The sequence below is a fragment of the Dromiciops gliroides genome, chromosome 1 (genome assembly GCF_019393635.1).
Source record: "Dromiciops gliroides isolate mDroGli1 chromosome 1, mDroGli1.pri, whole genome shotgun sequence".
NCBI lineage: Eukaryota > Metazoa > Chordata > Mammalia > Microbiotheria > Microbiotheriidae > Dromiciops > Dromiciops gliroides.
This window is the reverse complement of record NC_057861.1, coordinates 208,714,593-208,741,314: the sequence shown is the minus strand read 5'-3', so window position 1 is coordinate 208,741,314 and position 26,722 is coordinate 208,714,593. Positions and strand designations below refer to the sequence as shown.

The 26,722-nt window shown below is 34.1% G+C and overlaps 1 protein-coding gene across 1 annotated transcript in view; it reads left to right on the top strand.

Moving 5' to 3' along the window:
* The window catches only part of CCDC102B (coiled-coil domain containing 102B), a 693,652-nt gene extending 669,442 nt beyond the window's left edge, over nucleotides 1–24,210 (top strand). The window contains exon 8 of the mRNA XM_043976186.1: nucleotides 24,093–24,210. Coding sequence (XP_043832121.1) covers nucleotides 24,093–24,210 — 118 coding nt within the window. The remainder of the gene's footprint in view (nucleotides 1–24,092) is intronic.
* The last annotated feature ends 2,512 nt before the right edge of the window (nucleotides 24,211–26,722 follow it).

Sequence of the window (26,722 nt, the reverse complement as noted above, 5' to 3'; positions counted from 1 at the left end):
AACTATCTTTACATGTAATGGAAAAAATAAAATACCTTATATGTAAAAAAAAAAGACAACTACTCGGATTTATTCCTATATTTTCATATACAAATGTGCCTATTCAAAATCTGAAAGTCTTTTTGCCTCCAGCTCTTATATCCTAAAAGATCATTATACTTCCAGATCTCCTTTAGCTGCCCTAGAAATATTAACTAGATTACTCATTTCTTTGTTGGTGGTGCTCAAAAACAAGGACCTTCCTCTATCAGCAACTTTTTATTCAGTTATTTGACTATGAAAATACAGTTTGATGTACAAAGTCATTTGCAAAAGCATTCTCATATTTTCATCAAGAATATTTTAATACATGTACAAATCATTCTCATAAAGAATTTATGAAGACGAAAAATAGGAATATAGGTTAGTTGTTGGGTTCATAGACAGCAAGGTGGCACAATGCATAGAGTTCTGGACTTTGAGTCAGAAAAATCTAAGTTTGAATCCTGCCTCAGCCCTTTTCTAGCTGTGAAACCTTGGACAAGTCATTTAACCTTATGTGTTTCAGTTTCTTCATATGTAAAATGGAGATAATAACACCTAACTCCCAGATTTGTTGCGAGGATTACATAAAATAATTAATATCAATTGGCAAAATCACTGGGTAAACATTCAATAAGGAAGTAGGTCATCTCATCTCCTCCTCATTTCATCATTGGGAGATAAGATCAGTTCTCACATAATGAGAGTTGCTACAACAGTTTTAAATTGACAAGATTGAACTTTAGGTTAATCAAGCTTTTCTGGAATGTCAGTGATGGTTGAAGATAGAAGGATGGTGGTAAAAGGCATTATGTAATGGTAGAATTGCATGTCACAAGAGACTCAAGTGACCTTAGGTTCCTTGAGTAAATTTGCAAGAGCAAGTAATTTAGGTATATACAGCAAAGGATTATGATAAATCTATGTTAGGTTGATTGTCTTAATAAAATAAGATACAATTTCAACTTCTCAGTTTCACAATTTCCCCTTTGATTTTTTGGAGGATATGCCTTCAATGAATCACTTAATCCAATTGAATTTACAAAGCACTGTAAATTTAATGTTTAATAAAGCTGAAGCAATGACTACAAAAGCAAAAGGGCAAAGTTAACTTGATACTCATGATTAATATCTGAACCACCTTAAGTTTCTTAGGAATCAATTTCATCAAATCCATAAGGCAATTATGAAGCTTTGGGCTATGAGAGACTTATGGCATGGTACAGGCTCCTTAATGACTCACATGCAGTTTGAGCTATTATCTCTGCTTGTTCTAATGCTGTAACTCCAATATATAGGAACAGAGACTAAAGACATTTTGTCTCAGATATTCTACTTTAATAGGACTAATTTGATGGCTTTCAAGGCCATGATATTTAATCTTATAATAATCTAGTTCTTGGTCTTGAAATCACCTGTGACCAACACATTGACAAACTCTATTGGTGCAGTCTACTTTGGTAAGTAGGCCCAATAGTAAGAGCAACACAAGGGGAAGAAAGGAAAGGGAAGGTTAAACATTAACATAGTTCCTAGTGTAGGGGACAAATTTTAATTGGGGAGTGTTAGCTAGGTGGCTCGCTGCAATATTGGGCCAAGGAAGGAGACCAATAGCCTCCCTCAAAAACAGAACAGGGTTTATTAACAGGAATGAACTTAAAAAACACAAGCAATATCAGTAGAATTCAGGGAAAGGGGAAAAATGGGGGAAGGGAAACGATACAACCTGAAAAATACCACCGCCCAGGGATCAGCTGAGAACATGCGACTGCATCCTGTCACTTTCCAGCTTCAAGCTCGAATGGCAAAAATCCTCCCTTCTCCTTCCCAGCAGACCCCGGGCTGACCACACACAGCCCCAAGTCAATTGGCTGACATCCCCGAATGACAGTCACATGACTGCCCTCACTGGGCTTCCAGTCATTATAATTTTGCCAGGCCCATGGCTACAGCTACAATCAGTGGGTGGAGCACTGTGCCATTGCATGATTGGCAAATTATGTACTGAAACCCATTTAAAATGGCCTGATGTTCTACCCTTGGCATTGTTCTATTTGCACAGTGGACCAAGAAGAGAACTCCACATATCTCCTTATGAGATGTTTTGTGGTCACCCTCCTATCCAAGCTAAAACTTTATCCCCAGTCTATACATTGCTGGTGGGAGGTGAAACTTCTGTTGCTTCCTATATACAGGAACTATAAATTAGGCTACATGAACTCCATGAAGCAGGAGTTGCTGTACAAGCTGATCCTTTAGATTTTTCCTTGCATGATTTAAGTCCTGTAGACAATGTATATATTAAGAATTTTCAGCAGACCAGTGGGACCCAGCCTGCTTGGGAGGGACCTTTTCAGATATTATTGACAACTCTTAGCTGGCTTGCCAGTAGTAACCCATTCCCCAAATTCATTTCATTAGTACATCATTTCTTAGGTCTTAGGTGTCTAATGCAGTATTCTGATTTCTGAAAATATTTCCTCTTGGACATTCTGGAATATGCCTGTCCTTTGAGAAGCTTTGAAGGGAAGGGCTTCTCCTAGAATATCTCTTTCTCTAGTTTAGGTTATTTGAAGAAATTTTTAGATAATCTTTTACAAAAGAGAATTTAATACAATTAGTACATCCTCCTAAATTTGGTTTTCCAATAACCTGCTCAACAAACGGTAACCCCAAATTAACCTAAAACTTCAGAGAATTTAAGTTTTTATATCTCATCTACTGTTACATAAACCTTGTACCTGATATGAATCCTGCTATCAATAGGCCAAAAGGAGAATCTTAAAAATAAATGCTTTAAGTCCAAGAAATACATGAAGAACTACCTTATAAAATAAGCCCTTCATTCGTTTCAATCTTTATTTCATATTTAAGTACCATACAAGGAAAAACTATAGTCTTACCACTTATAATTGCCCTTTGATATGTTAGCAAATTATTGTGTTATTATACTTAAGAAATTCAAATGAGAAATGAGAAATGAAAAACTAAACATTTTAAAGTACCACAGAAAACAGAGCTTTGAAACACTTTAAATTATGCTTTAAAAACCAGAAAATTCCTGCCTCTTTGCAGAAGGTAAGCAATACAATGCTATTTATAAAATCTTTAATCCAATTTTAAGAACATACTCAAGGCCAAAGTATATTCCATGAAAATCCTTTGAATTTGATAGCCAGTGTTGTACACACATATATCTTCTTACTCAAAATTGTCCACTCCATTTAATTTTTAAAAATGACATCTTTATCTAAATCTAATTTCCCCTTAGGAAGATATTATCACTATATTAGTTTGAAAGAATGAAATATTTCAAGAACCTAATCTCACACATGAACACATAACTCTTAAGGGGATTACAAGCTCAAAAAATAAAACCCTCTTATAATTAGTTGGTTAGGATATGAAATTGACTACAAATTTAGATTAAAATAATAAACTTTTGGGGGCAGCTAGGTGGCATAGTGGATAAAGCACTGGCCCTGGATTCAGGAGGACCTGAGTTCAAATCTGGCCTCAGACAATTGATACTTACTAGCTGTGTGACCCTGGGTAAGTCACTTAACCCTCATTGCCCTGGAAAAAAATAATAAGCTTTTTCCCACTTGCATTGAATTATAGTAACTCAAATATTTCAGTATTAATTTATTAATTAATAGATTTGTTACTGCAACAACAAATATTTCTACATTTCACCTGATATTATAGAAATCTGCTATGAAAAGAAAAAAGAGGCACATGGTTATGGCAATATCAAGACAGTCCTTTCAAGGGCACTAGCCTATTTGACATAAGTATGAACAGGGAAAAATTCTCTTAGCTCTGTTGGATTTCCAGGTATGAGCCATATTTAACAGCCAAGCATGTAGCAAAGTTGCATGTTTATTCACAGGGTATTATAGACAAGTTTCATAACTAATGAGGTAGGAAAATTCCCGTTCAAAAATAAATATCACAGTGGGGAAACTGAGTTAAGAAGATCCTACCCTTGATTATGTCAAGGTCATTCACTCAACATTTTCTAGGGATAAACATCCACCTATAGGCCCTGTCAGATCTCACTCCTTTTGAGTAGTACATTGCATTTCCTTGAATGGTGGATTATTGGCTTAGTAATAATTCAGACAATCATACTAGAAATCAAAACTCAGAAATACTTCACATGGCAAAATTTCACTAATCACTGGTTAGAGCTAGGTTTTTACTATAAGCAATCACCTTCTGTTGTTTTACACATGTAGATACCAAATAGTGGACTCAAAAGCAGAGAAAAAATGCTGACAACTATAAATTTCTGGACTAACATGTGTATGCACTGCCAATTAAACTCTAAGACACAATAAAATCTCTGAATTTAAAGTCAATTATTACCAATTCTTTCTAAGATGTAACTTCAATACCAACTATTTTTATTAATGTATAATTTCATAAGTGATAGCAAAATAATAAATCAGATAAAACTTATTCTTTATTATAATTGTACTTCCTTCCATAATAGAACCTAATAAGTTTCTTGACTAACTGGGAGTGGTCCTAGCTTTTCAAATTCCAATATATGGTTAGCAGGGCTGATAAGATCCAGTTTATGACCCAGCCAAAACAGAAAACCCCAAGGAACCCACAGATAAGGATTAATTTAAAGAAGACTTTGTTACATTTTTTTCCTCCCAACAATAATTTATTATCCATTTTAAAGTAAAATATACCCAATTAGAGATTTATTTTTAAACTTTTTATTTTTCTCTTTGTGCAATTCATAATATAACAACATTTAGATTAAAAGAGAATTTACTTTTCCAACATTTTCCATTAAAATGTTTACCAAATTTTACAATATAAAAGATTTTAGTAGCACAATAATAGCCTACATGATATGTATTTAAAACATGAAACAAAACTTATTACCTGTCAGATTATATAAATTCAATTGATGAATTTCCAAGTTATCATAAAAATCATTCATCATGGCACTTTTGATATTTTATACTAATCACAGTTAAAACCCAGTAGAGAGAAGTACTGTATGGAGTAACTACATTTAATTAAAGGAATAATAATAGTTAACATTTATATGAGTCTTATCACAAGCCAGGCACTGTGTTAAGCACTTCACAATTATGTGAGCCTCACAATAACCAGGGTTGTGGGTGCTATTATTTTTTCGTTTGCTTTTGTTTTTTGGTGGGGTGATGGGGATTGCCCAGGGTCACACAGGTGTGAGTGCTAGTATTAATATTCCCTCTACAGATACGAATCTGAGGTAAGAAGAGGTGTAACAACTTGCTAAGGTCACACAGCTAATACATTTCTGAGACTCGATTTTAACTTGTTTTCTTGATCCATGAACTTTTCGGCAAAAGACCCTAATGCAGAAAAGGAGATATTATTTGCATTGTTCTGATTGAAAACAATTACCTAAATAGAAGAATTCATCACACTGTTATAGGGGACAAAATTAAATTAGGCCTTACATTCAAAAATGTAAAAGCTCATTTTTTTTCTAAAGGCCATTAGCTGGCAGCACCTCAAATTTCTTGGGTCACTGTTTTCTGTTAATTCATATTCAAATTTTTGTGGTAGTAGAGTTTCCATAATTTTTATTTATTTTTCTTATTTGGCAAGACAGATTTCTTTACCCAATAAAGTGTGTATGTATACACACACACACATACACACACACTTTCTTCCCTCTTTTGAACAATTTTGAGAGTGAGGTTAAAACATTGCCTGCCACTATTCAATTTTCCTTTTCACTGTAAAATGTCTTCATTGCATACTTCTTTTATATAAAAACAATTTCTTCATTTTACCTTTCCTGTACCCTGTCTCCCAGTACAGCCTTTTCTCTCACCCCTTCATTTTTGGGGGAGATCTTTCCATCATGATGGATTCCCACCCATGACCTCTGTCTATGTAAACTCCTTTTAACTTCCTATTAATGTTAAAAATAAAACAAAACAAAACATTAGGAGTTACATGTTTCATCTTCCCATAGGAACGTCATTAGTTTAACTTTATGTTTTTATAATTCTCTTGTGTCTTCTGTTTGAATGTCAAATGTTCTATTCAACTCTGATCTTTTCATCAGGAATGCTTGAAGGTGCTCTATTTCAATAAATATAATTTTTCCCCTGAAGGATTATACTCATTTTTGTTGGGTATGTTATTCTTGCTTGTAATCCTAGCTCCTTTACCTTTTGGAGTATCATAACTCAAGACCCCTGCTCCTTTAATGTGAAAGCTGCTAAATCATGTGTAATCCTTTGTGGTTTTACAATACTTGAATTGTTACTTTCTGGCTACTTGAAGTATTTTCTTTTTGAACTGGTAATTCTGTAATTTGGGTATAATAGTCCTGGGAGTTTTCATTTTGGGATCTTTTTTCAGGAGATGATTGGTAGATTCTTCTAGTTTTTATTTTACCTTCTGGATTTAAGATAATAGGACATTTTTTCCTTGGTAATTTCTTAAAATATGATGTTTAGGATCTTTGTTTGTGGTTTTCAGGTAGTCCAATTATTCTTAAATTGTCTCTCCACAAACTATTTCCCAGGTTAGTAAGATGCAAAGAGGACCGAAAAGTTAGGAGGATGCTAGGTTAGGAAAGGCTTTCAGTATCAATTGGAGCATTTTGTATTTGATTCTGGTGGCAATAGGGAGCTACTGGAGTTTATTGGGTATGGGGGTGACACAGTCAAACCTAAGCTTTGGGAAAATCACTTTAGTGACTGAATCAATGATGGATTAAAGTGGGGAGAGACATGAAGTATAAAGACCCACAAGCAGGCTACTGTAATAATCCAAACATGAGGTGATGCAGGCCTGCACTAGTATGGTGGCAGTGTCAGAGAAGAGTAGAGAGCATATTCAAAAGATATTGCAAAAGCTAATTCAAGATAACTTGGCAACAGATTGGATATGGAACGTGAGAGATACTGAGGGGTCCAGGATCACTCCTAGGTTGAGAGCCTGAGAGGATGGTGAAATGGTTTTGCTGTCTACAGTAATAGGGTATGTAGAAGTTGGGAAGACTTTAGGGGCAAAGATGATGAGTTTGGTTTTGGGAACATTGTGTTTGAGATATCTACTGGACTTCTAGTTTGAGATATCTGAAAAGCAGTTGGAGATGGAAACCTAGAAGTCAGCAGAAAGTTGAGTACTGAGTAGGAAGATTTAAGAATCATTAGCGAGGCGGAGCCAAGATGGCGGAGAGGAAGCAGCAAGCTGCCTGAGCTCTCCTTCTTTTCCCTCAAAACGAACATTAAATCAAGCCTCTGGACAGATTCTGAAACTACAGAACCTGCAAAGAGACAGAGAGACACAGTCCTCCAACCAGAGATAATTTAGAAGACTTCAGGAAAAGGTAGGTCTGACTCGGGCAAAAGGGAGGCCCAGCGCAGGGCAGGAACCCAGCGCCAAGGGGGTCAGGGCAAGTCAGCAGGAGCTGCGGGCCACAGCCGAACAACTGAGGCCCCTGGAACCTGGTTCAAAAATCTGGTGGCCAAGAAGGACAGTGGAAAAACTTACCTGCACCGGCCGAGAGGGCCACGAACGGCGGGATCAGACGCTGGGGTCTGGCGCCTGGCTGGCCGAGCACAATCAGACAGGAAGTGCAGGGCGGGGGATCTCCACACACCATAAAGGCCTCAGAGTAAAAGCCAGGTCACACAGCACCTATACACCTGCACAAGAAGCCCAAAACAGGGACCCTGGTGCCCCCAGAGCAGACCTCAACTAAAAGAATAAATAAATAAGCTGCAATAATGAGTAAGAAGCAAAAAAGAGCCCTCTCCATTGAGAGCTTCTGTATCAATAGGGAAGAAGCCAACACAAACTCAGATTAGGACAATAGCCTCAAATTGTCTACATCTGAAGCCTCACAAGGGAAGGTGGATTGGTCGCAAGAACAAAAAGCCTTCCTGGAAGAGCTCAAAAAGGATTTTAAAAATCAATTGCAAGAGGTAGAAGAAAAAATGGGGAGAGAAATGAAAGCAAAACAAAAAAACTATGAAAAAAGAATCAGCAGCTTGGAAAAGGAAGCTGAAGAAAACAAAGCCTTAAAAAATACATTTAGCCAAATGGAAAAAAAGCGGCATAATCTCACTGAAGAAAACAATACCTTAAAAAATTCAAATAGCCAAATGGAAAAAAAGGTGCATAATCTCACTGAAGAAAACAATGCCTTAAAAATTAAAGTGGGACAGTTGGAAGATAAGGAATCCATGAGACACCAAGAATCAGTCAAGCAGAATAAAAAAAATGAAAAAATAGAAGAAAATGTGAAATACCTCATTGGAAAGACAACTGATCTGGAAAACAGATCGAGGAGAGACAATTTGAGAATCATTGGACTGCCTGAAAGCCATGACCAGAAAAAGAATCTAGATACCATATTCCAGGAAATTATTAAGGAGAACTGCCCTGATATCATAGAATCAGAGGATAAAATCATCATTGAAAGAATCCACTGATAACCTCCTGAAAGAGACCCCAAAAAGGAAAACTCCAAGGAATATTGTAGCCAAATTCCAGAATTATCAGGTGAAGGAGAAAATACTCTAAGCAGCCAGAAAGAAGCAATTTAAATATCATGGAGCCATAGTCAGGATTGCTCAGGACCTGGCAGCTTCAACATTAAAGGACCGCAAGGCTTGGAATATGATATTCCGGAAGGCAAAGGAGATTGGATTGCAGCCGAGAATCTATTACCCAGCAAAAATGTGCATTTTCTTTCAGGGGAAAAGATGGACATTTAATGACATTGGGGACTTTCAATCTTTCCTGGTGAAAAGACCATAACTAAATAGAAAATTTGATCTCAACATACAAGACTCAAGAGAAGTTTAAAAAGGTAAACAGAGGGGAAAAAAAAGTTACCCTATTAGGTTAAACTGTTTATATCCCTACACAGGAAGATAATACTCATAACTCTTAAGAACTGTAAATGTATTTGGGCAGAGAGAAGGACTTTATATAGAGGGTATAAATATAAATTGTCTTTGATGTGATGATACAAAAGAATTAAGGGGATAAAAAGGGAGTCTATGGGGAGGAGAGGAAAGGGGAGGTGGAATGGGATGAATTATATCACATGAAGAGGTGGAAAAAAACCTATTATAACAGAGGGAAAGAAAGGAGGGGGGAACATGGTTTCAACCCTATTCTCATTAGATTTGACTCAAAGAGGGAATAACATATACGTTCATTGGGATAAAGAAACTTAACTCATTCTTTAGGGAAACAAAAGGGGAAGGGAAAGGGAAGGACTGATAGAAGGGAGGACAAAAGCAAGGGAGAAAAGGGTAAAGAAAAGAGAGGGGGGTGATAAAAAGGGAGGGCAGATCGGGGGAGGCAGGGGTAAGAAGTAAAACGTCGGTGAGGAGGAATAGGGTGAAAGAAGGGGGGAAAAGTACAAAGGTGGTAAATAGAATGGAGGGGAATAGACAGTCAGTAATAATAACTGTAAATGTGAATGGGATGAACTCTGCTATAAAACGGAAGCGAATTGCAGAGTGGATTAAAAACCAGAACCCTACAATATGCTGTTTACAAGAAACACATTTGAAGCAGAGAGATACACACAGAGTAAAGGTAAAAGGCTGGAGCAGAATATATTATGCCTCAGCTAAAGTAAAAAAGGCAGGGGTAGCAATCCTTATCTCAGACAAAGTGCAGGCAAAAATAGATCTCATTAAAAGAGATAAGGAAGGAAATTACATCTTACTTAAAGGTACTATAGATAATGAAGTAATATCAATATTAAATATGTATGTGCCAAGTGGTATAGCATCCAAGTTCTTAGAGGAGAAGTTAAATGAGTTACAAGAGGAATTAGATAGTAATACTATACTAGTGGGGGATCTGAATCTCCCCCTCTCAGAATTAGATAAATCTAGCCAAAAAATAAATAAGAAAGAAGTGAAAGAGGTGAATAGATTACTAGAAAAGTTAGACATGAGAGATGTCTGGAGAAAATTGAATGGGGATAAAAAGGAATATACCTTTTTCTCAGCAGTACATGGCACATTTTCAAAAATTGACCATGTATTAGGGCACAAAAACATCATAGTCAAATGTAGAAAGGCAGAAATAGTAAATGCATCCTTCTCAGATCATGATGCAATAAAAATTACATGTAAGAAAGAGCCAGGGAAAAGTAGAATGAAAATCAATTGGAAACTAAATAATTTCATTCTAAAGAATGAATGGGCCAAACAAGAAATCATAGAAACAATCAATAACTTTATCCAAGAGAATGACAATAGTGAGACAATATACCAAAATCTATGGGATGCAGCCAAAGCAGTGCTTAGGGGAAAATTTATAGCTCTAAATGCTTACATGAATAAGAAAGAGAAAGAGGAGATTAATGAATTGGGCATGCAACTTAAAAAGCTAGAAAAAGAACAAATTAGAAATCCCCAATTAGACACTAAATTAGAGATCCTGAAAATTAAAGGAGAAATCAATAAGATTGAAAGCAAAAAAACTATAGAATTAATCAATAAAACTAAGAGCTGGTTTTATGAAAAAACCAATAAAATAGATAAAATATTGGTTAATTTGATTAAAAAAAGAAAGAAGAAAACCAAATTACCAGTATCAAAAATGAAAAGGGTGATGTTACCACCAATGAAGTGGAAATTAAGTCAATAATTAGGAATTATTTTGCCCAACTGTATGCCAATAAATTTGACAATCTAAATGAAATGGATGAATATTTACAAAGATACAAACTGCCCAGGTTAACTGAAGAGGAAATAACATCCTTAAATAAACCCATATTAGAAAAAGAAATTGAACAAGCCATTAATGAACTCCCTAAGAAAAAATCCCCAGGGCCAGATGGGTTTACGGGTGAATTTTACCAAACATTTAAAGAACAATTAATTCCAATATTATACAAATTATTTGGAAAAATAGGTGAAGAAGGAGTTCTACCAAATTCGTTTTAGGACACAAATATGGTGGTGATACCAAAACCAGGCAAAGCAAAAACAGAGAAAGAAAATTATAGACCAATTTCCCTAATGAATATTGATGCTAAAATCTTAAATAAGATATTAGCAAGGAGATTACAGCAAGTGATCACCAGGATAATACACTATGACCAGGTGGGATTTATACCAGGAATGCAGGGCTGGTTCAACATTAGGAAAACTATTAACATAATCAACCACATCAATAAGAAAACCAACCAAAATCATATGATTATCTCAATAGATGCAGAGAAAGCTTTTGACAAAGTACAGCACCCATTCCTAATAAAAACACTAGAGAGTTTAGGAATAGGGGGAGCTTTCCGTAGAATAATAAACAGTATCTACCTAAAGCCATCAGCAAGTATTATATGCAATGGAGATAAATTAGAGGCCTTCCCAATAAGATCAGGGGTGAAACAGGGATGTCCATTATCACCCCTATTATTTAATATTGTTCTAGAAATGTTAGCTTTAGCAATCAGAGAAGAGAAAGGAATTAAAGGAATTAGAATAGGCAAGGAGGAAACAAAACTATCACTCTTTGCAGATGATATGATGGTATACTTAAGGAATCCTCGAGAATCAAGCCAAAAATTACTTGAAAAAATTAACAACTTTAGCAAAGTAGCAGGATATAAAATAAATCCACATAAATCATCAGCATTTCTATACATGACCAACAAAGTCCAGCAGCAAGAGATAGAAAGAGAAATTCCATTTAAAGTAACGGTAGGTAATATAAAATACCTGGGAGTCTACTTGCCAAGACAAACCCAGGAACTCTATGAACACAACTACCAAACACTCTTCACACAAATCAAATCAGATCTAAATAATTGGAAAGATATCAATTGCTCATGGATAGGCAGAGCTAATATAGTAAAAGTGACAATACTGCCTAAATTAATTTACTTATTCAGTGCCATACCAATCAGGCTACCTAAAAATTATTTTATACAGCTAGAATTAATAATAACAAAATTCATCTGGAAAAACAAAAAATCAAGAATATCCAGGGAAATAATGAAAAAAAATTCACAGGAAAGTGGGTTAGCGGTACCAAACCTGGAGCTTTACTATAAAGCGGCAGTCATCAAAACTATCTGGTACTGGCTAAAAAAATAGAGTGGTAGATCAATGGAATAGGCTAGGCTCAGGAAATGCAGTAGTAAATGACACTAGTAATGTAGTGTTTGATAAACCCAAAGACTCCAGCTTCTGGGATAGGAACTCAGTATTTGACAAAAACTGCTGGGAAAACTGGAAGATAGTATGGCAGAAATTAGGCTTAGACCAACATCTTACACCTTATACTAAAATAAGGTCAAAATGGATACATGATTTAGACATAAGAGGTGATACCATAGGTAAATTAGGAGAGAAAGGAATAGTGTACCTATCAGATCTTTGGAAAGGAGAACAGTTTTTGACCAAACATGAGATAGAGTATATTATAAAATGCAAAGTGGATGATTTTGATTATATTAAATTAAAAAAATTTTGTACAAACAGAAGCAATGCATCCAAAATTGGAAGGAAGGCAGAAAGCTGGGAAACAATTTTTGAGGCCAGTGCTTCTGATAAAGGCCTCATCTCTAAAATATATAGGGAATTAAATCAAATTTATAAGAATCCAAGTCATTCCCCAATTGAGAAATGGTCAAAGGATATGAACAGGCAGTTTTCTGATGAAGAAACCAAAGCTATCTATTCCCATATGAAAAAATGCTCTAAATCTCTAATGATTAGAGAGATGCAAATTAAAACAACTCTGAGGTACCACCTGACACCTATCAGATTGGCTAAAATGACAAAAAAGGAAGATAATAACTGTTGGAGAGGCTGTGGGAAAATTGGAACACTAATACATTGTTGGTGGAGCTGTGAGCTGATCCAACCATTCTGGAGAGCAATTTGGAATTATGCCCAAAGGGCGATAAAGCTGTGCATACCCTTTGACCCAGCACTACCACTTTTAGGTCTTTTGCCCAAAGAAATCATGGAAGGGGGAAAGGGACCCACATGTACAAAAATATTTATAGCTGCTCTTTACGTGGTAGCAAGGAATTGGAAGTTGAGGGGGTGCCCATCAATTGGGGAATGGCTGGACAAGTTGTGGTATATGAATACAATGGAATACTATTGTGCTGTAAGAAATGATGAGCAGGAAGAGTTCAGAGAAACCTGGAGGGTCTTACGTGAGCTGATGATGAGTGAGATGAGCAGAACCAGAAGAACATTGTACACAGTATTATCAACACTGAGTGTTGACCTACTGTGATGGACTATATTCTTCTCACCAATGCAATGGTACAGAAGAGTTCCAGGGAACTCATGATAGAAGAGGATCTCCAAATCCAAGAAAAAAAAAGAAAGAAAGAACTGTGGAGTATAGATGCTGATTGAACCATATTATTTCTTTTGTTTTGGGTGCTGTTGGTTTTTTTTTTCTATTTTGAGGTTTCGCATCACTGCTCTGATTCTTTCTCTTGTAACAGGATTAATGCAGAAATAAGATTAATGTTATTATGTGTATATATATATGTGTGTGTGTATATATATCTATATCTATATGTATACGTATAGAGATATATAGATATAACCTATACCAGATTACCTGCTGTCTAGGGGAGGGGGGAGGGAAGGGAGGGAGGGAGAAAAATCTGAAATTGTAAAGCATGTATAAACAAAAGTTGAGAACTATCTTTACATGTAATGGAAAAAATAAAATATCTCATTAAAAAAAAAGAATCATTAGCATAGAAATGATAGTTAAGGGGACAGCTAGGTGGCACAATGGATAAAGCACCAACCCTGGATTCAGGAGCACCTGAGTTCAAATGCTGCCTCAGACACTTGACACTTACTAGCTGTGTGACCCTGGGCAAGTCACTTAACTCTTATTGCCCCCCCCCAAAATGATTGATGACAATAAAATGTTAATTAAATTTAAGGGAGCTGATGAGTTCACCTCAAGAACTTTTCAGATGAAACTGGAAAGAGGACAACAAACTGATGAAACATAACTGAGCTAGTAAGCACTTTTCTGACAACTTATTTTTAGTATTGATGAGTTTTTTTATATTTTATTGCAGTCACATGGCACTGTCTTCTTGTATTTATCCTTTTAAAACATGAACTCATCTGTGAGCTTCCTGTGCATCCACATTGTTGATTATATGGTTAGACTTGAAATTCTGAAAACTGTTTGTGTTGTTATGCTATGGGCATTTGAATTCCATAAAACTATTAAAAGCTACTAAATTCAAAGCCTAGTACTAAACTGTAGAACTACAACATTGAAAAAATGCAATTTTGCCCTGAAGGCACTTAATCTAGTAGAAAACAGAAGACTATAGTAATATTTGCAATACAAAAGTCAATATAGTCAGGACATAGAAAACATAGAGAGTGTTATGAGTAATCTAGTTGGGTAGAATGATCCTCATTCATTTTACTTAAAAAAAAACATGAAGAATCCAGTGTAAACAGGAACAATGTCTGCATAATAATTGTTCTAGCATCCAACCCACCTCCCCCCAAAAAAAAACACACATACACATTATATTTATTGGTCATATTAAAGAACAGGTTGAGACGTTACTTTTGTCAGTGAACTTCAAGGCTGGTGGCATATCTTTAGACATAGTTATCTAAAATGAGAATGGACATTATCAGATTTAAGTCTTTAGAACTTAAAAAGATTCTACCTGCACTATTTATGTTTCCAGGGAAATTATTTTTGACTTAGAAATTTTTCTGAGAGTGATGCCAGGTGTGCTAACCCAGGGGAAGACAGATGGAGAACTGTATTGTTGTGTCTGAATCTCCTTCTCTCAGGCTTCTTTTATGCTGTAGCTGGTCTTGTAAGGGATAAATTCATGAGGAAGAATATGTAATAATAAAACCCTTCAAGTAAACCTCAGACTGAATATGTGATATGACTATCTGAGATAATATTCCAATGTTGTAAGGGTATACTTATCAGTCTTAGACCTAAAACTTATTATGGGCACAGAACTGTACTAGAGGAGATAAAAAGAATTAATAATTCATGCACATAGCCAGGAGGATTTAAAGTCTAGTGGAGTAGTTGCTTTATAAAACATGTAGGCTTTAAGTGTGTGGTTTTATTATGTTTGTGATTGTTATTATTAAAGGGAAATAAAAAGTATCAAAATAACTAGAATATAAAATGGACCATGATAATGCAAAAGAGATATTCAAAATCCCTCCTCTATGAGGTGTGAGGAAGAAAATATCAATGTTGACTCAGGAAAATCTTAATGGAGGAGTTATGATGGCAGCTGGGCCTTTAAGAGTGGATAGCATTTTGACAGGTAGTTATAATGATAATACTACTACTAATAATAATAATGGTAATGATAATGTCATTTGCTACAACTACTATTGTAGGGAGGAAATATTATTATTTCTATTTTATAGATGATGAAACCAAGGCAAATAGAGGTTAAGTAACTTGCTGAGAGTCACACAGCCAAAATGTGTCTGGGGCTGGATTTGAACTTAGTTTTTCCTGACTCCAGGATCATCATTCTATCCATAGCAACACCAAGCTGCCAATATAATTGTGAAGATGCATCCCAACCATAAGGGTATTTAATCATATATATCTTTTATTGGATTTTTTTCCAAAATATGTTTTTCTAAATTCTAGCACACAGAACTTCCTTTATTCACTATGACAAATGTGTCTCCCAATTCCTGTTACTCTCATGTTACTTGTTAGTTCTTACTTGTTTGTTTTAACAAAGGCCAAAGTTATAGATCCCTTTCTTGCTTCCCTCAACTTGTAAGAAATGAGTCTAATAGCAAGGTGAGGCAAGTACCTACTCTTGCTTTTCTTTTAGTAGAATTAGTGTACTTGAAAGGAAATTTAATTTTGTTTCCCAGTTGACATAATAAATAAAATCACAATAAAATGTGGTACCTAGTACATTTCCTCTGAGACTGCATTTAAGAAGTGCTTAAAGAGAATTTATCATTGGTGCAACTATTGTTTGAATATATAAAGATACTTTAAAAGTCCTAAAAAAGTATGCAGTGAATAATTTTAATAATGACTCTGCAAGCATATATGTATGATTAATTTGCTAATCATTTTCCTTATTGGGAAGGAAGTTGGTGAGAGTGAAGAGAATATGTATTTATATAATACTTACTATGTGCCTGGTAGTGTGTTAAGTGTATTTTTAAAAATAATGTTTCATTTGATGTAATATACATATTAGACAAATGATTAAAACCAATTCCTGTTTAAATTACCACAGATTCTTAAATATTCAAATGCAAAATCATTTTTACTTTGCTTTATGTTTGTATATATGAAGTGCTAGCTATTATCTGTTACCTGAAAATATATGTGTTATGGGTGGATGAATAAATACCATCAAAAGTTCTAGAACCTACCTGGGAATAAACCAACATATTTCTTGCATCATATTGCTTTATGGAAATAAGAATCTAGAGTTGAGAGGGACTACTGTGACCATATAATGCAATGTCTCCATTTATATATATGAAAATTGAGACCCTAGGAAGTTTAATGATTTCCAGTGGGGAAATTTGAAATCAAGTCATCTTGACCAAGAGTTAATTCCTGCCCACTGAAACATACTGTCTCTCTACTTCAGCTTTTTAAAAATGTACTTAATATTATATTAATGCTCTTTATATTATATTTAAAATATTTCCATTTCTAACTCATTTGAAACTATCTATATGTGTGTGTTGGTATGGAGTTAGGATTAGAGTTAGAGTTACATATAATTTTGTTCCATAGAGAGAATTCTCTTCTAGAATTCATAAATGAATTATTTAAAGGTCTGATATGTGGGAAAAATACCATGATTATCCTACTTGACCCCCCTGAAGGAGTAGTAGGTAGAAACTTCAAAGACATGGATTTTACTTGATTTAAGTGAAAAAAAAGAACAAACTTTCTTTCAATTAGAGCTATCCAAGAGTAGAACTGGATTCTTTGGGGGGACCTTCTTCACTAGAGGTCAACAGGTAAAAGTTGAATGACCATGCTTTGTGTATACAATAGAGGGGACTCTCAGTCACCTATGAGTTGGTCTAGGGGACATCTGAGGTTCCTTCCAACTCTGAGGTTCTATGAAATAGTTAACACAATTATAATTATAGGAATTTAATTAAAAAGAAGGCACTGATTTCTACACACACAAATGCCCATAGAAATTTATTAGTGGCATAAGCTGACAAAATATTGAAATGCACAGTTAGATGGGAAATGTACCATATGCCATCTTATACCTGGACACAACAGGACATCTCCTTAATAGCTTTCTTAATGTCCTTACTATGCTTGGGTTCAGGAGAACATATGGTATTTCACCTGCTTAGCCATGCTTTTCCATGCTAATCTTGGTTGACAGTATTTGATGTTAATTGTTGTTCAGCTATAAATTTCAAAAATCAAAATATTTAATTCATTTTTTCAAGGCTTCTTAGATATTAACCAATTTCTAAATCAATTTCTAGTTTGTTTTTAGAGGTTCACACATATCCTCATAGAGTCATTGGAATTAGACTTAGATGGAAACTTCAAGGTAATTTTACAAATGAGGAAAGTAAGATCCAGAAATGTTATGGGTTTACCCCAGTTCATACTGTCAGTTGTGAGGAAAGGCATGCTTCAGAGTCCTTTCTCAGGAAGAAGAAGGGAAAGAATTAGTCAATTGGAGAGAATTAAGGAAAGCTAAATAGCAGGGCCTGTATCTACATATTGTGCTAAAATACTTTCATGTATACGTACAATGACAACTATGATTGAAATGTGTTTTGTTTAAATCAAGACATTTAATTTTATCTGGGAATTAAATAGTCTGCATCATTCTAATCATTCTCTTTGTTGATTCTCCTAGTTGTTCATTTCCTTTCCTAACAGTGATGCCCACAATCTTGGTTCCAAAGGATAAGTGATGAGAAAAGCTTCCCTCCTTTTGGGGGGTGTGGGTCATGAGCCTACAAATGAGAGATCTTGTAGATCTGTTGAGATAGCCATTTTCTTTATAGTTTGGCTTAAGTGTTTTTATTTGTTTTATGAGGGTGCTCAAGGACAATGGGAATCTATTAAAAAAATAACTGTCATTAAAAAATGTAGCCATATTACTTTAAAAAAAATACGGTGTTACCCAGAACTTAATGAACACTTCAGATTTGTTCTGACCTGTTCAGAATATGGAGATATCCTGGAGCCAGCTTGAACCACTTCATAAGAACTGATTGTTATATTTTCATGATGAACATTTACAGACAATACAAAACAGGATTTAATTTATTATTTTCTTAACTGTCTAGAGTTATAAAAATATGAAAATGATAGAGACATGTTAATAAAGCAAATTATTCTTTAAAGTGTATCCTAAGAACTTTTTTCCCCAGAGATCTTGTTAACCATTTACCGGCACATCACTGGATTATCATCTCTCTTGTTTTATACACTTGCTCTTAATTCATCCTAAGAATGGATGAGCATTTTATTTAAAAATGTTTTAATAGTAACCTTTGATTTTATATTACCATAATTTCTGGGAGCTGTATCCTCTCCAGAATTGGTCCTATTTGGAAGAAGGAAAATCAAATGAGTAAAGATTCACAATATTTGGAAATATATACACCATTCTGTTTTCCTACTCCTTCTCATCTTTGTAATGGGGAATGAGTTTTTTCACTGTCTGTTCTCCAGAGTAATTTTTTTCAGTTTCTTTGAATTTAGTACATTTGTACTTTGTATTGTTTTATCACCCTGTTAAATCATATTGAGCTTGCAGCCCACAATAATCCCTATATAGTTTCCACAAGAACTGTTGTCTAGCCATTCCACCCCAAAACCTCAACTTGTGCAGGTAATTAATTGAAACTAAATTATAGAACATTTCATTTATCTTCACTAAATTTTATTTTACTGAACTCAGCCCAGACTGCCAAATAAATAAGAATATTCTTGAACATATTTTGGTTAAAAGTGTTTGTTATTCTTATATGAGCTTTGCGTTCTCTGAAGATTTGATAAATATATCATATGACTTTGTCCTCATTATTTTTTCAGCCATTGAACAAAAGTGCATCAATGTCAGATCCCTGGATTACTTCCCTCATGAATAACATAGATAAAATAATCACTATTTATAACTAGTAATTCTGTCTCTTATTCTTACTTCTCTCCATCTTGACAACAAAAATATCATGAGAGAAATTTACATTAGCCCGGATGAGATTTTTGTTGTTTATTAAGACTACAGATTTCGCTTAAGTTACCAATCTAGAATTGTTCTCATAAAGAATATTCTTGACAAACCCTTTCTGACTAATGATCAAGGCATTAGGATACCTCTATTGGAAAATTTATTCATTTTATTTTATTTTTTTTTTTTAGTGAGGCAACTGGGGTTAAGTGACTTGCCCAGGGTCACACAGCTAGTAAGTGTTAAGTGTCTGAGGCCAGATTTGAACTCAGGTACTCCTGACCCCAGGGCTGGTGCTCTATCCATTGCGCTACCTAGCTGCCCCGGAAAATTTATTTTAATGTTTATTAGCTTTATGATCTTGGTCACATCACATTCAACTCCATAATCCTTAGTTTTATCACTGATAAAATGAGGTTAGATTTGATGACCTCTAAAGGAACATCCTACCCTGACAGTATATGTTTATTTTCTTCTATAACCTGAGCTCTGAAGAGTGGGTAGATAGTGTATAGGCAAAGAAAAATAGAAAGAATGGTATAACATATAAACATCAATGTGATGTGGGCAAAATTGTATCATACACACATGTTTGTGTGTATATATATTTATATTTATATGCATAAATGTATATGTGCATGCACCCATACATATATACTTACATTTATATGTGTTCATTTATGTATGTGTATATGCACATATATGTGTGGTTATGTGTGTGTACACACACATTTGTGTACACACAAGAGAAAGGAATTAATCAATTTGGCTAAAATTACAGTTTAGGGATGCTATGCAGCTAGGGGTACAAATATAAATAAAGATTGGGGGATAGATTCTGGAGAATCTTGAATGCCAAGCATAGCAGTATGAAATTTATTTAATAGAAACTAAGGAGCCATTATTATTTTTTTAATTAAGGAGTGACATGACAATAGTAATATCTTTGAAAGGTAAACTTGGCAAAAGTGGTCCATATGAATTGGAATGGGTATAGACTGGTGAAAGGGCAACCAGTTAGACCACTGGCATGTTCCAGGATGAGGTAATAATGAATTAACTAAGGTAAGTTAAGGCAATCGTCCATAAGGGCTAAAAAGTGCACAAGTTTTGTGATTACAGTTCCTCCCAGAGGCATTTTTTTTCACTTACTTCCACTTGTCTGGTTGTGTTCCAGATGATTTAGGAAGAAAGACTTTTGACCACCTAATGACAATAGCATTACTTTTATGCAAATATATAGTCCTGCTACCATGAATACTTTTTCGGTAAAAAAATTCAAAATATTTACTCATTTATATTTTTATAAAGCAACATAAAAAACCCATTATTCAAAATAATGTTCAATTTGATACACAAAATATTGGGTTGCTATCAGTTTGAAACATACCATATACCATTTTCATCAATTAAGACAACAAGCATGGTAATTGGCTAAAATTAATTTGTGTCTTTATTAATCTGTTAAAGATATTATAGAGGCAGCAAACTGCCAACTATGTTTTCACTACTCTGTTTCATGAGGGCCCATTAGCTTTGATAATTGAGATTTTACAACTGAAAGCCAGGACCATTATAGAAATGGTCTATGTATTTCCATTAGAAAGGATTTTTATATTGCAAGATAAATTAAATTGCTTTTAAATATGCAGTTTATGTGTATTCCAAAGGGATAGGATACAGTATGTTGGCTGTATCATTTTTATTCATAGTTTTAGTTGGATGTTTTCTCTTTTAATTCCCTAATTTTCTGGTTCTCCTGAGATATTAGAGGAAGAGTATGCTTAGCACTGTGTATTTGAGTTTTTGTTGCCTTGGAAACTGAAATGATAGTTTATCAAATAAGCTTGGATACCTTCAAATACATGTCTATAACAATGGCACCAATGATTTGCTTTCCATCAGATAAGAGACTACTAGAAAGGCAAATTATGGGTATTAGAATATTTTTCTAGGTCATTCATTTAGTAAAAAGTTTATTTTGCATTTATATAAAAATACACTTATTTTATTGAGTCACATAATCATTAAGAATTCTGAAAATGAGGATCAAATGGAACACCTTTGATGATTTCTCTATTTCTAAGAATATACATGATTTTAAAAGTATTTTAAATAATAAATTAATAAAAGCACTTTTGTTTGTGTCCATAAATTATGTAAGTAGCATTAAGTATGGTAGCCAAGTCATTTACCACATATGAGAAACAGACAGACAGAAGGGATGGAAATGCCAAGCACACTGTGATAAATTTGGGAGATATAATTAGAAAAAAATTAGAATTTCTGTTCTCAAAATATTCACATTATCATTGGGATAGACAACACATTAAGGAAAAATTAATTGAAGGGCAGAGGAAAAATCTGGGGCTTTTGGGGGTATGTTGGCTGGTTAGATGGCCATGCATTAGGTCTGATGGGTAAGTGCAGTTAGTAATCAGGCTATTTGCCATCATACTTTAAGGAGCTGTGTGGAGGGGTCTGTATAGCATCATTAAGAAAGAAAACAGTGAGCCTGAGGGACCCACAACTGTAATGGGGAATCTGGGTTCACTGAACATAGGGAGAAAGGGGAAAAAATTTGGGGATTGAAATATCCTTTTTGGCAGTGAGATAATATTAGGAGGACAAACAAGAATATAGAATGTGAAGTGCCTGTCACTAGATAATATCCTTCCTTCACTTTCCATGCCATTTTAAGATTTATTTCCAATGGTTCTATTTAAGAAATTTACCATAGGAAGAAATCTTTCACTCTGACTGTTTATCTCCCAATAAAAATTTGAAGTATCACCATGGAAGGGGTATCTATAACTTCTAAGCAGACAGTGGTAGCCTCATTTAACTCAAAATATGTATGTCCAAGTTCAGCATCTCCCCTGGAATGGAGATTGTTACTATAAAGTGAAAATAGAGATAAACCTACCTTTCCCTATGTATCCCATAGTTGTTTTCAAGTAAATATGCAATTTAAGGAGAATAAGTTCCTTTACTTACTGTTATATGTTGTGGGGGGATAGATATCTATCTATTTATCTGGCATATTCATATGTGTATATATACACATATATACCTAGGTTTGTATGCACAGGAATTTGCATATATAGATAGCATTTTGTTAGTATATGCTTATAATATGCATTATTTACACATGTATACACATAGATACAAATATCTCTATGTATAGATAGATATGTATATTTGTCTCAGAAAAATCAATGGAAAACATGTGAAAAACTATCAGGTATATAAGGGAGGAACTGAGGCAGGGGAGAAAAAGAAATGTTTTAGTGGGTCAGAGATGGGAAAGGTACTCATTCGCCTCTACATAGGGTTGGGGTCCTGGGGTTCAAGGCTTTCACAAAGAGTTTATACTGCTCCATGTAGATCTGCCAGAGAAATCTGGGCATGTCTCATATGATCATCATAACAACTCTGGAAGGTAGGTGCTATTATTATCCCTATTTTACAGATAAGGAAAATGAAGCAAACAGAACTTTGGTCACTTGCTGATAGTTACAGTTATTAAGTGTCTTGGACCATATTTGAATTCAGCTCTTCATGACTGTATCATCTAAATGCCCCCAAAGTTAAATGTAAATTTCCCATTATTCTTATAAGTTAATTGATGTGGACAGTTAAGTTGGATAAAGCAAATTTTAAAAATTATGTTTGTATATATACATATACATTTTAAAATAACATATACATATATACATATATATATGCATGAGTATAATGCATATATACATGTTAATATATAACAAATTGTGTATATTCATATAGATATACATGTACACATATATATTTTTCATTTACATTATTCAGCTCAGTTGTCTACATGTATCACATGTATCACATATCACTATCACCTATATACATACATGCATAACTATGAATTTGGGGGCTTGGCTTTATGAATTAGAAATTCCTAGGGGAGTTACAAACCTCTACTTTGTGCTTTGTTTATCTATCATCTATCTATCTATCTATCTATCTATCTATCTATCTATCTATCTATCTATCTATCTATCTATCTATCTATCTGTCTGTCTGTCTATGTATCTAATCAGTTTAAGTTCAATCATTGTTGTTCATTTTCTTATTTATTTAAACAAAAGGTTTATATCTGTCTTAGAAATATTTCATCTGATCATAAATCCCAAAGTTCTACTACTAATGAAAAATGGAGAGATGAGATAATAGTCATTATAGTGCATTTAACATTGAAATAGCTAAATTTGGACTTACTTTTAAGAACCCCATTTTCCTCAACCCTTTCATTGCCTACATGGTGCTTTTAGATGTCTCTCCTATTTTATAGACCTAACCATATATGGTTTATTTTAAATTATCCCTTCACTGTCTCATGACTGGTGCACTGTCATTGTATCATATATTCATGTGTACAGTGGGCAACTGATAATATAACCACATATCAGGGTTCAAGTAAGATAAATGATAAATTAGGATACCTAAGTCCAGCTATGATGTGGTTAAGTGAAATCAAGAAGAATTAATTAGTTTTTGTTGTTGCTCAATTGTTTCACTCATGTCGAACTCTTTGTGACATTTGGAGTTTTGCTGGCAAAGACAAAGTGTTTTGTCATTTCCTTCTCCAATTCATTTTGCAGTTGAGGAAGCTGAGGCAGAGTTAAGTGCCCAGTTTCACAAAGATAGTAAGTGTCTGAGGCCAGATTTTGACTCAGAGTGATATCTTCCTGACTGTGTGTGCAAAAATTAAATTGAATTAAATTAAAATGTGTGTTATTTTTATACTTCACAACCTTTTCATTTATTCTAGGTATTCCTTGTTGGATTTTCTAGTCATTTTCAAATTTCCCTTTTCCCCCTCTAGATTAAAAAGACAAAAATATATGAGTTCTGCATATGGAATCAAATTGAGTGCAAAATATACCTCTGATGACTCCACTGAAGCAGAGTATGAAGAAGAAGGGGACCAGTCTGTTGCATGAAACACCTGGGGATACATGGAATTGTCAAATTAGAGTTGAAGAATAAGATAGACTCTAGAAGGGAAAATTAATTGGAAACATCTCAAACATAACTATCTTTTTTTTTTTTTTTAGAGAGGCAATTGGGGTTAAGTGACTTGCCCAGGGTCACACGGCTAGTAAGTGTTAAGTGTCTGAGACCAGATTTGAACTCAGGTACTCCTGACTCCAGGGCTGGTGTTCTATCCACTGCTCCACCTAGCTGCCCCCATCACTATCTTAATAAAATGGCGATTATTATACGACATTTTGTAAACATTTTATCCAATACCTTTTTTTTTCATAAAACAAATGTTGTCTTCAAAAAAGGGAGGGTTGAAAACAAAAAAAAAGAAAAGAAAAAAAAGGGCAGCTAGATGACACAGTGGTAAAGCACTGGCCCTGTATTCAGGAGGGCTTGAGTTCAAATATGGCCTCAGACACTTGACACTTACTAGCTGTGTGACCCTGGGCAAGTCACTTAACCCTCATTGCCCTGCAAAAAAAAAAAAAAAAAAGGAGGGTTGAGTTTTTAAGTGTAAATTGTATACCCTGTGAATTCTGTTGGATTTTTTTTCTAAATGGCTTATTCAAATTTTGCACCTCCCCTCTTTCATTGTCACTAAGAAAAGTTGTGAAATTTTTGACATGATAGGTAAAAAGTATAGACCAGAGCTTGTAAGAATGTGAGGGAAAAAAAAGTTAAAGCTTCAGTTTATTTTTACCTTCTACCCATCACAATGCGCATATGAGATAGAAATGATACCCATGAGGACATAATGCTTTCATTAACATTTTATAGTAAACAACAAAAGATTACCATCAATTTTTAATATGAGAAATCAAAATAGTAAATAGTATATTGAGAATAAATCAATATTTTCAATAATTTGAGAAAAATTACATATAGCTTGAGCAGTAAAAGGTGGTATCATGGCTACTATTTTTCTTCTAAGTGTTATGCTTTGGTTGCTGACCTCATTGAATATCCACTAAGTTTGATTTTTTTTTGTTCTACATATGAAATCAATTATAATTCTGAGATATATGGCATATTTACCATTCTTACGAAGACTGGTGATATTTTTATTGTCAATCACTGATGATTATAACACCTATCAACTTCTTAGAATTATATTCTTTCAAAGATCTAACTTCATAAAAAACAGTATATTATTGGTTGAAAAATATTTACCAAGATATAAATTAAAGAGATAAACGTTTTCTTAAACTTAGCAAGTGTTGAAATTATTTATTGGAACAATAGATTTAGTCATATATATTTACAAAGTAGCTGGCTTCTGTAGTCTCTTAGGAATCTTGAAATGTGATTCTATGTGAAGCCCAGCATTCCAAATATAGTCATTTTTTGCAAGATAAAGAATACTCTACCCCACATACTTTCAGGTAAAGAATGTGTAGTCTTTCAGAAATTCATTTGCAGATTTCATGGAATAAACTCATAAAACATGAGTTAGAAAATATCTTAAAGGTTTTCTATTCAAATCCCCTCATTTTATGGATGAGGAGAATGAGAGTCAGAGAAATGAAATTATTTTCTGAAAGTGACAGAGCTGGTATGAACAAAGATAGAAAGTTCTAAGATTCCAGAAATCAGAGCTTCTTCTATTCCATCACACAATTCTTAGCAATGTTAATTTGCTCATATCCAATACCACTAGGATTTAACCATTCCAAATAACACATAAAGAATTATTAATTACAACATGCTGGAGAATACCATCCCTTACAGCTAAAAGAAGATCTACCTAAATTAGCGTTTCAGTTTAGATAAAGGCACAGCAAACCAGTCAATATAAATTAACACAAGTGAGTAATGTTGCAGAATAGTCTCTCACTGAAATAGTCTGTACATTGGAGAGATTATAATTACTTAAATTGTGTTAAAGTACCATCCATTTGTAAAGTCATTCCTATTTTATGCATTGGGTATGTTCCTTAAACTTTATATTAACTAATATTTAATAAACTAATTACTTCTTGAATTCACTAAGAAATCTTGTAAAACTTTATCTTGAATTGAAAAACAGGACTTTTTTGTCCATTTCAATTGTCATATATTGGATCATTTCAAAAGTAGGATATAACTTTACTCAAGAAAATATTTCTATTATTTGAATCATCTTTAATTTATAAAAGATCTCCATATTTTGAGTACAGAATTTATCTTGGAACAATTTTAACCATAATTTTACATCTTAACAGTTAACTTTTTTTTCCTTGATAGAGAAGACTAATCAGGTCAACTGAAAGAAAATTATAGATGGATACTTCTGATTTTCATGGTTGTTAATCATACTAAGTTTCCATTGTATTAAATTTTGAAAAAAAAATTTAATGTCATAATTAGTTACAAAGAAGCATATCTTTTAAACTATTTTAGCCTAATTCTACACTTGTTAACTATATGTTGTATTAACTAATCACTTGAGTATAGAATGTTTTATAATGCCTTAAAGAAACAAGGAATGAA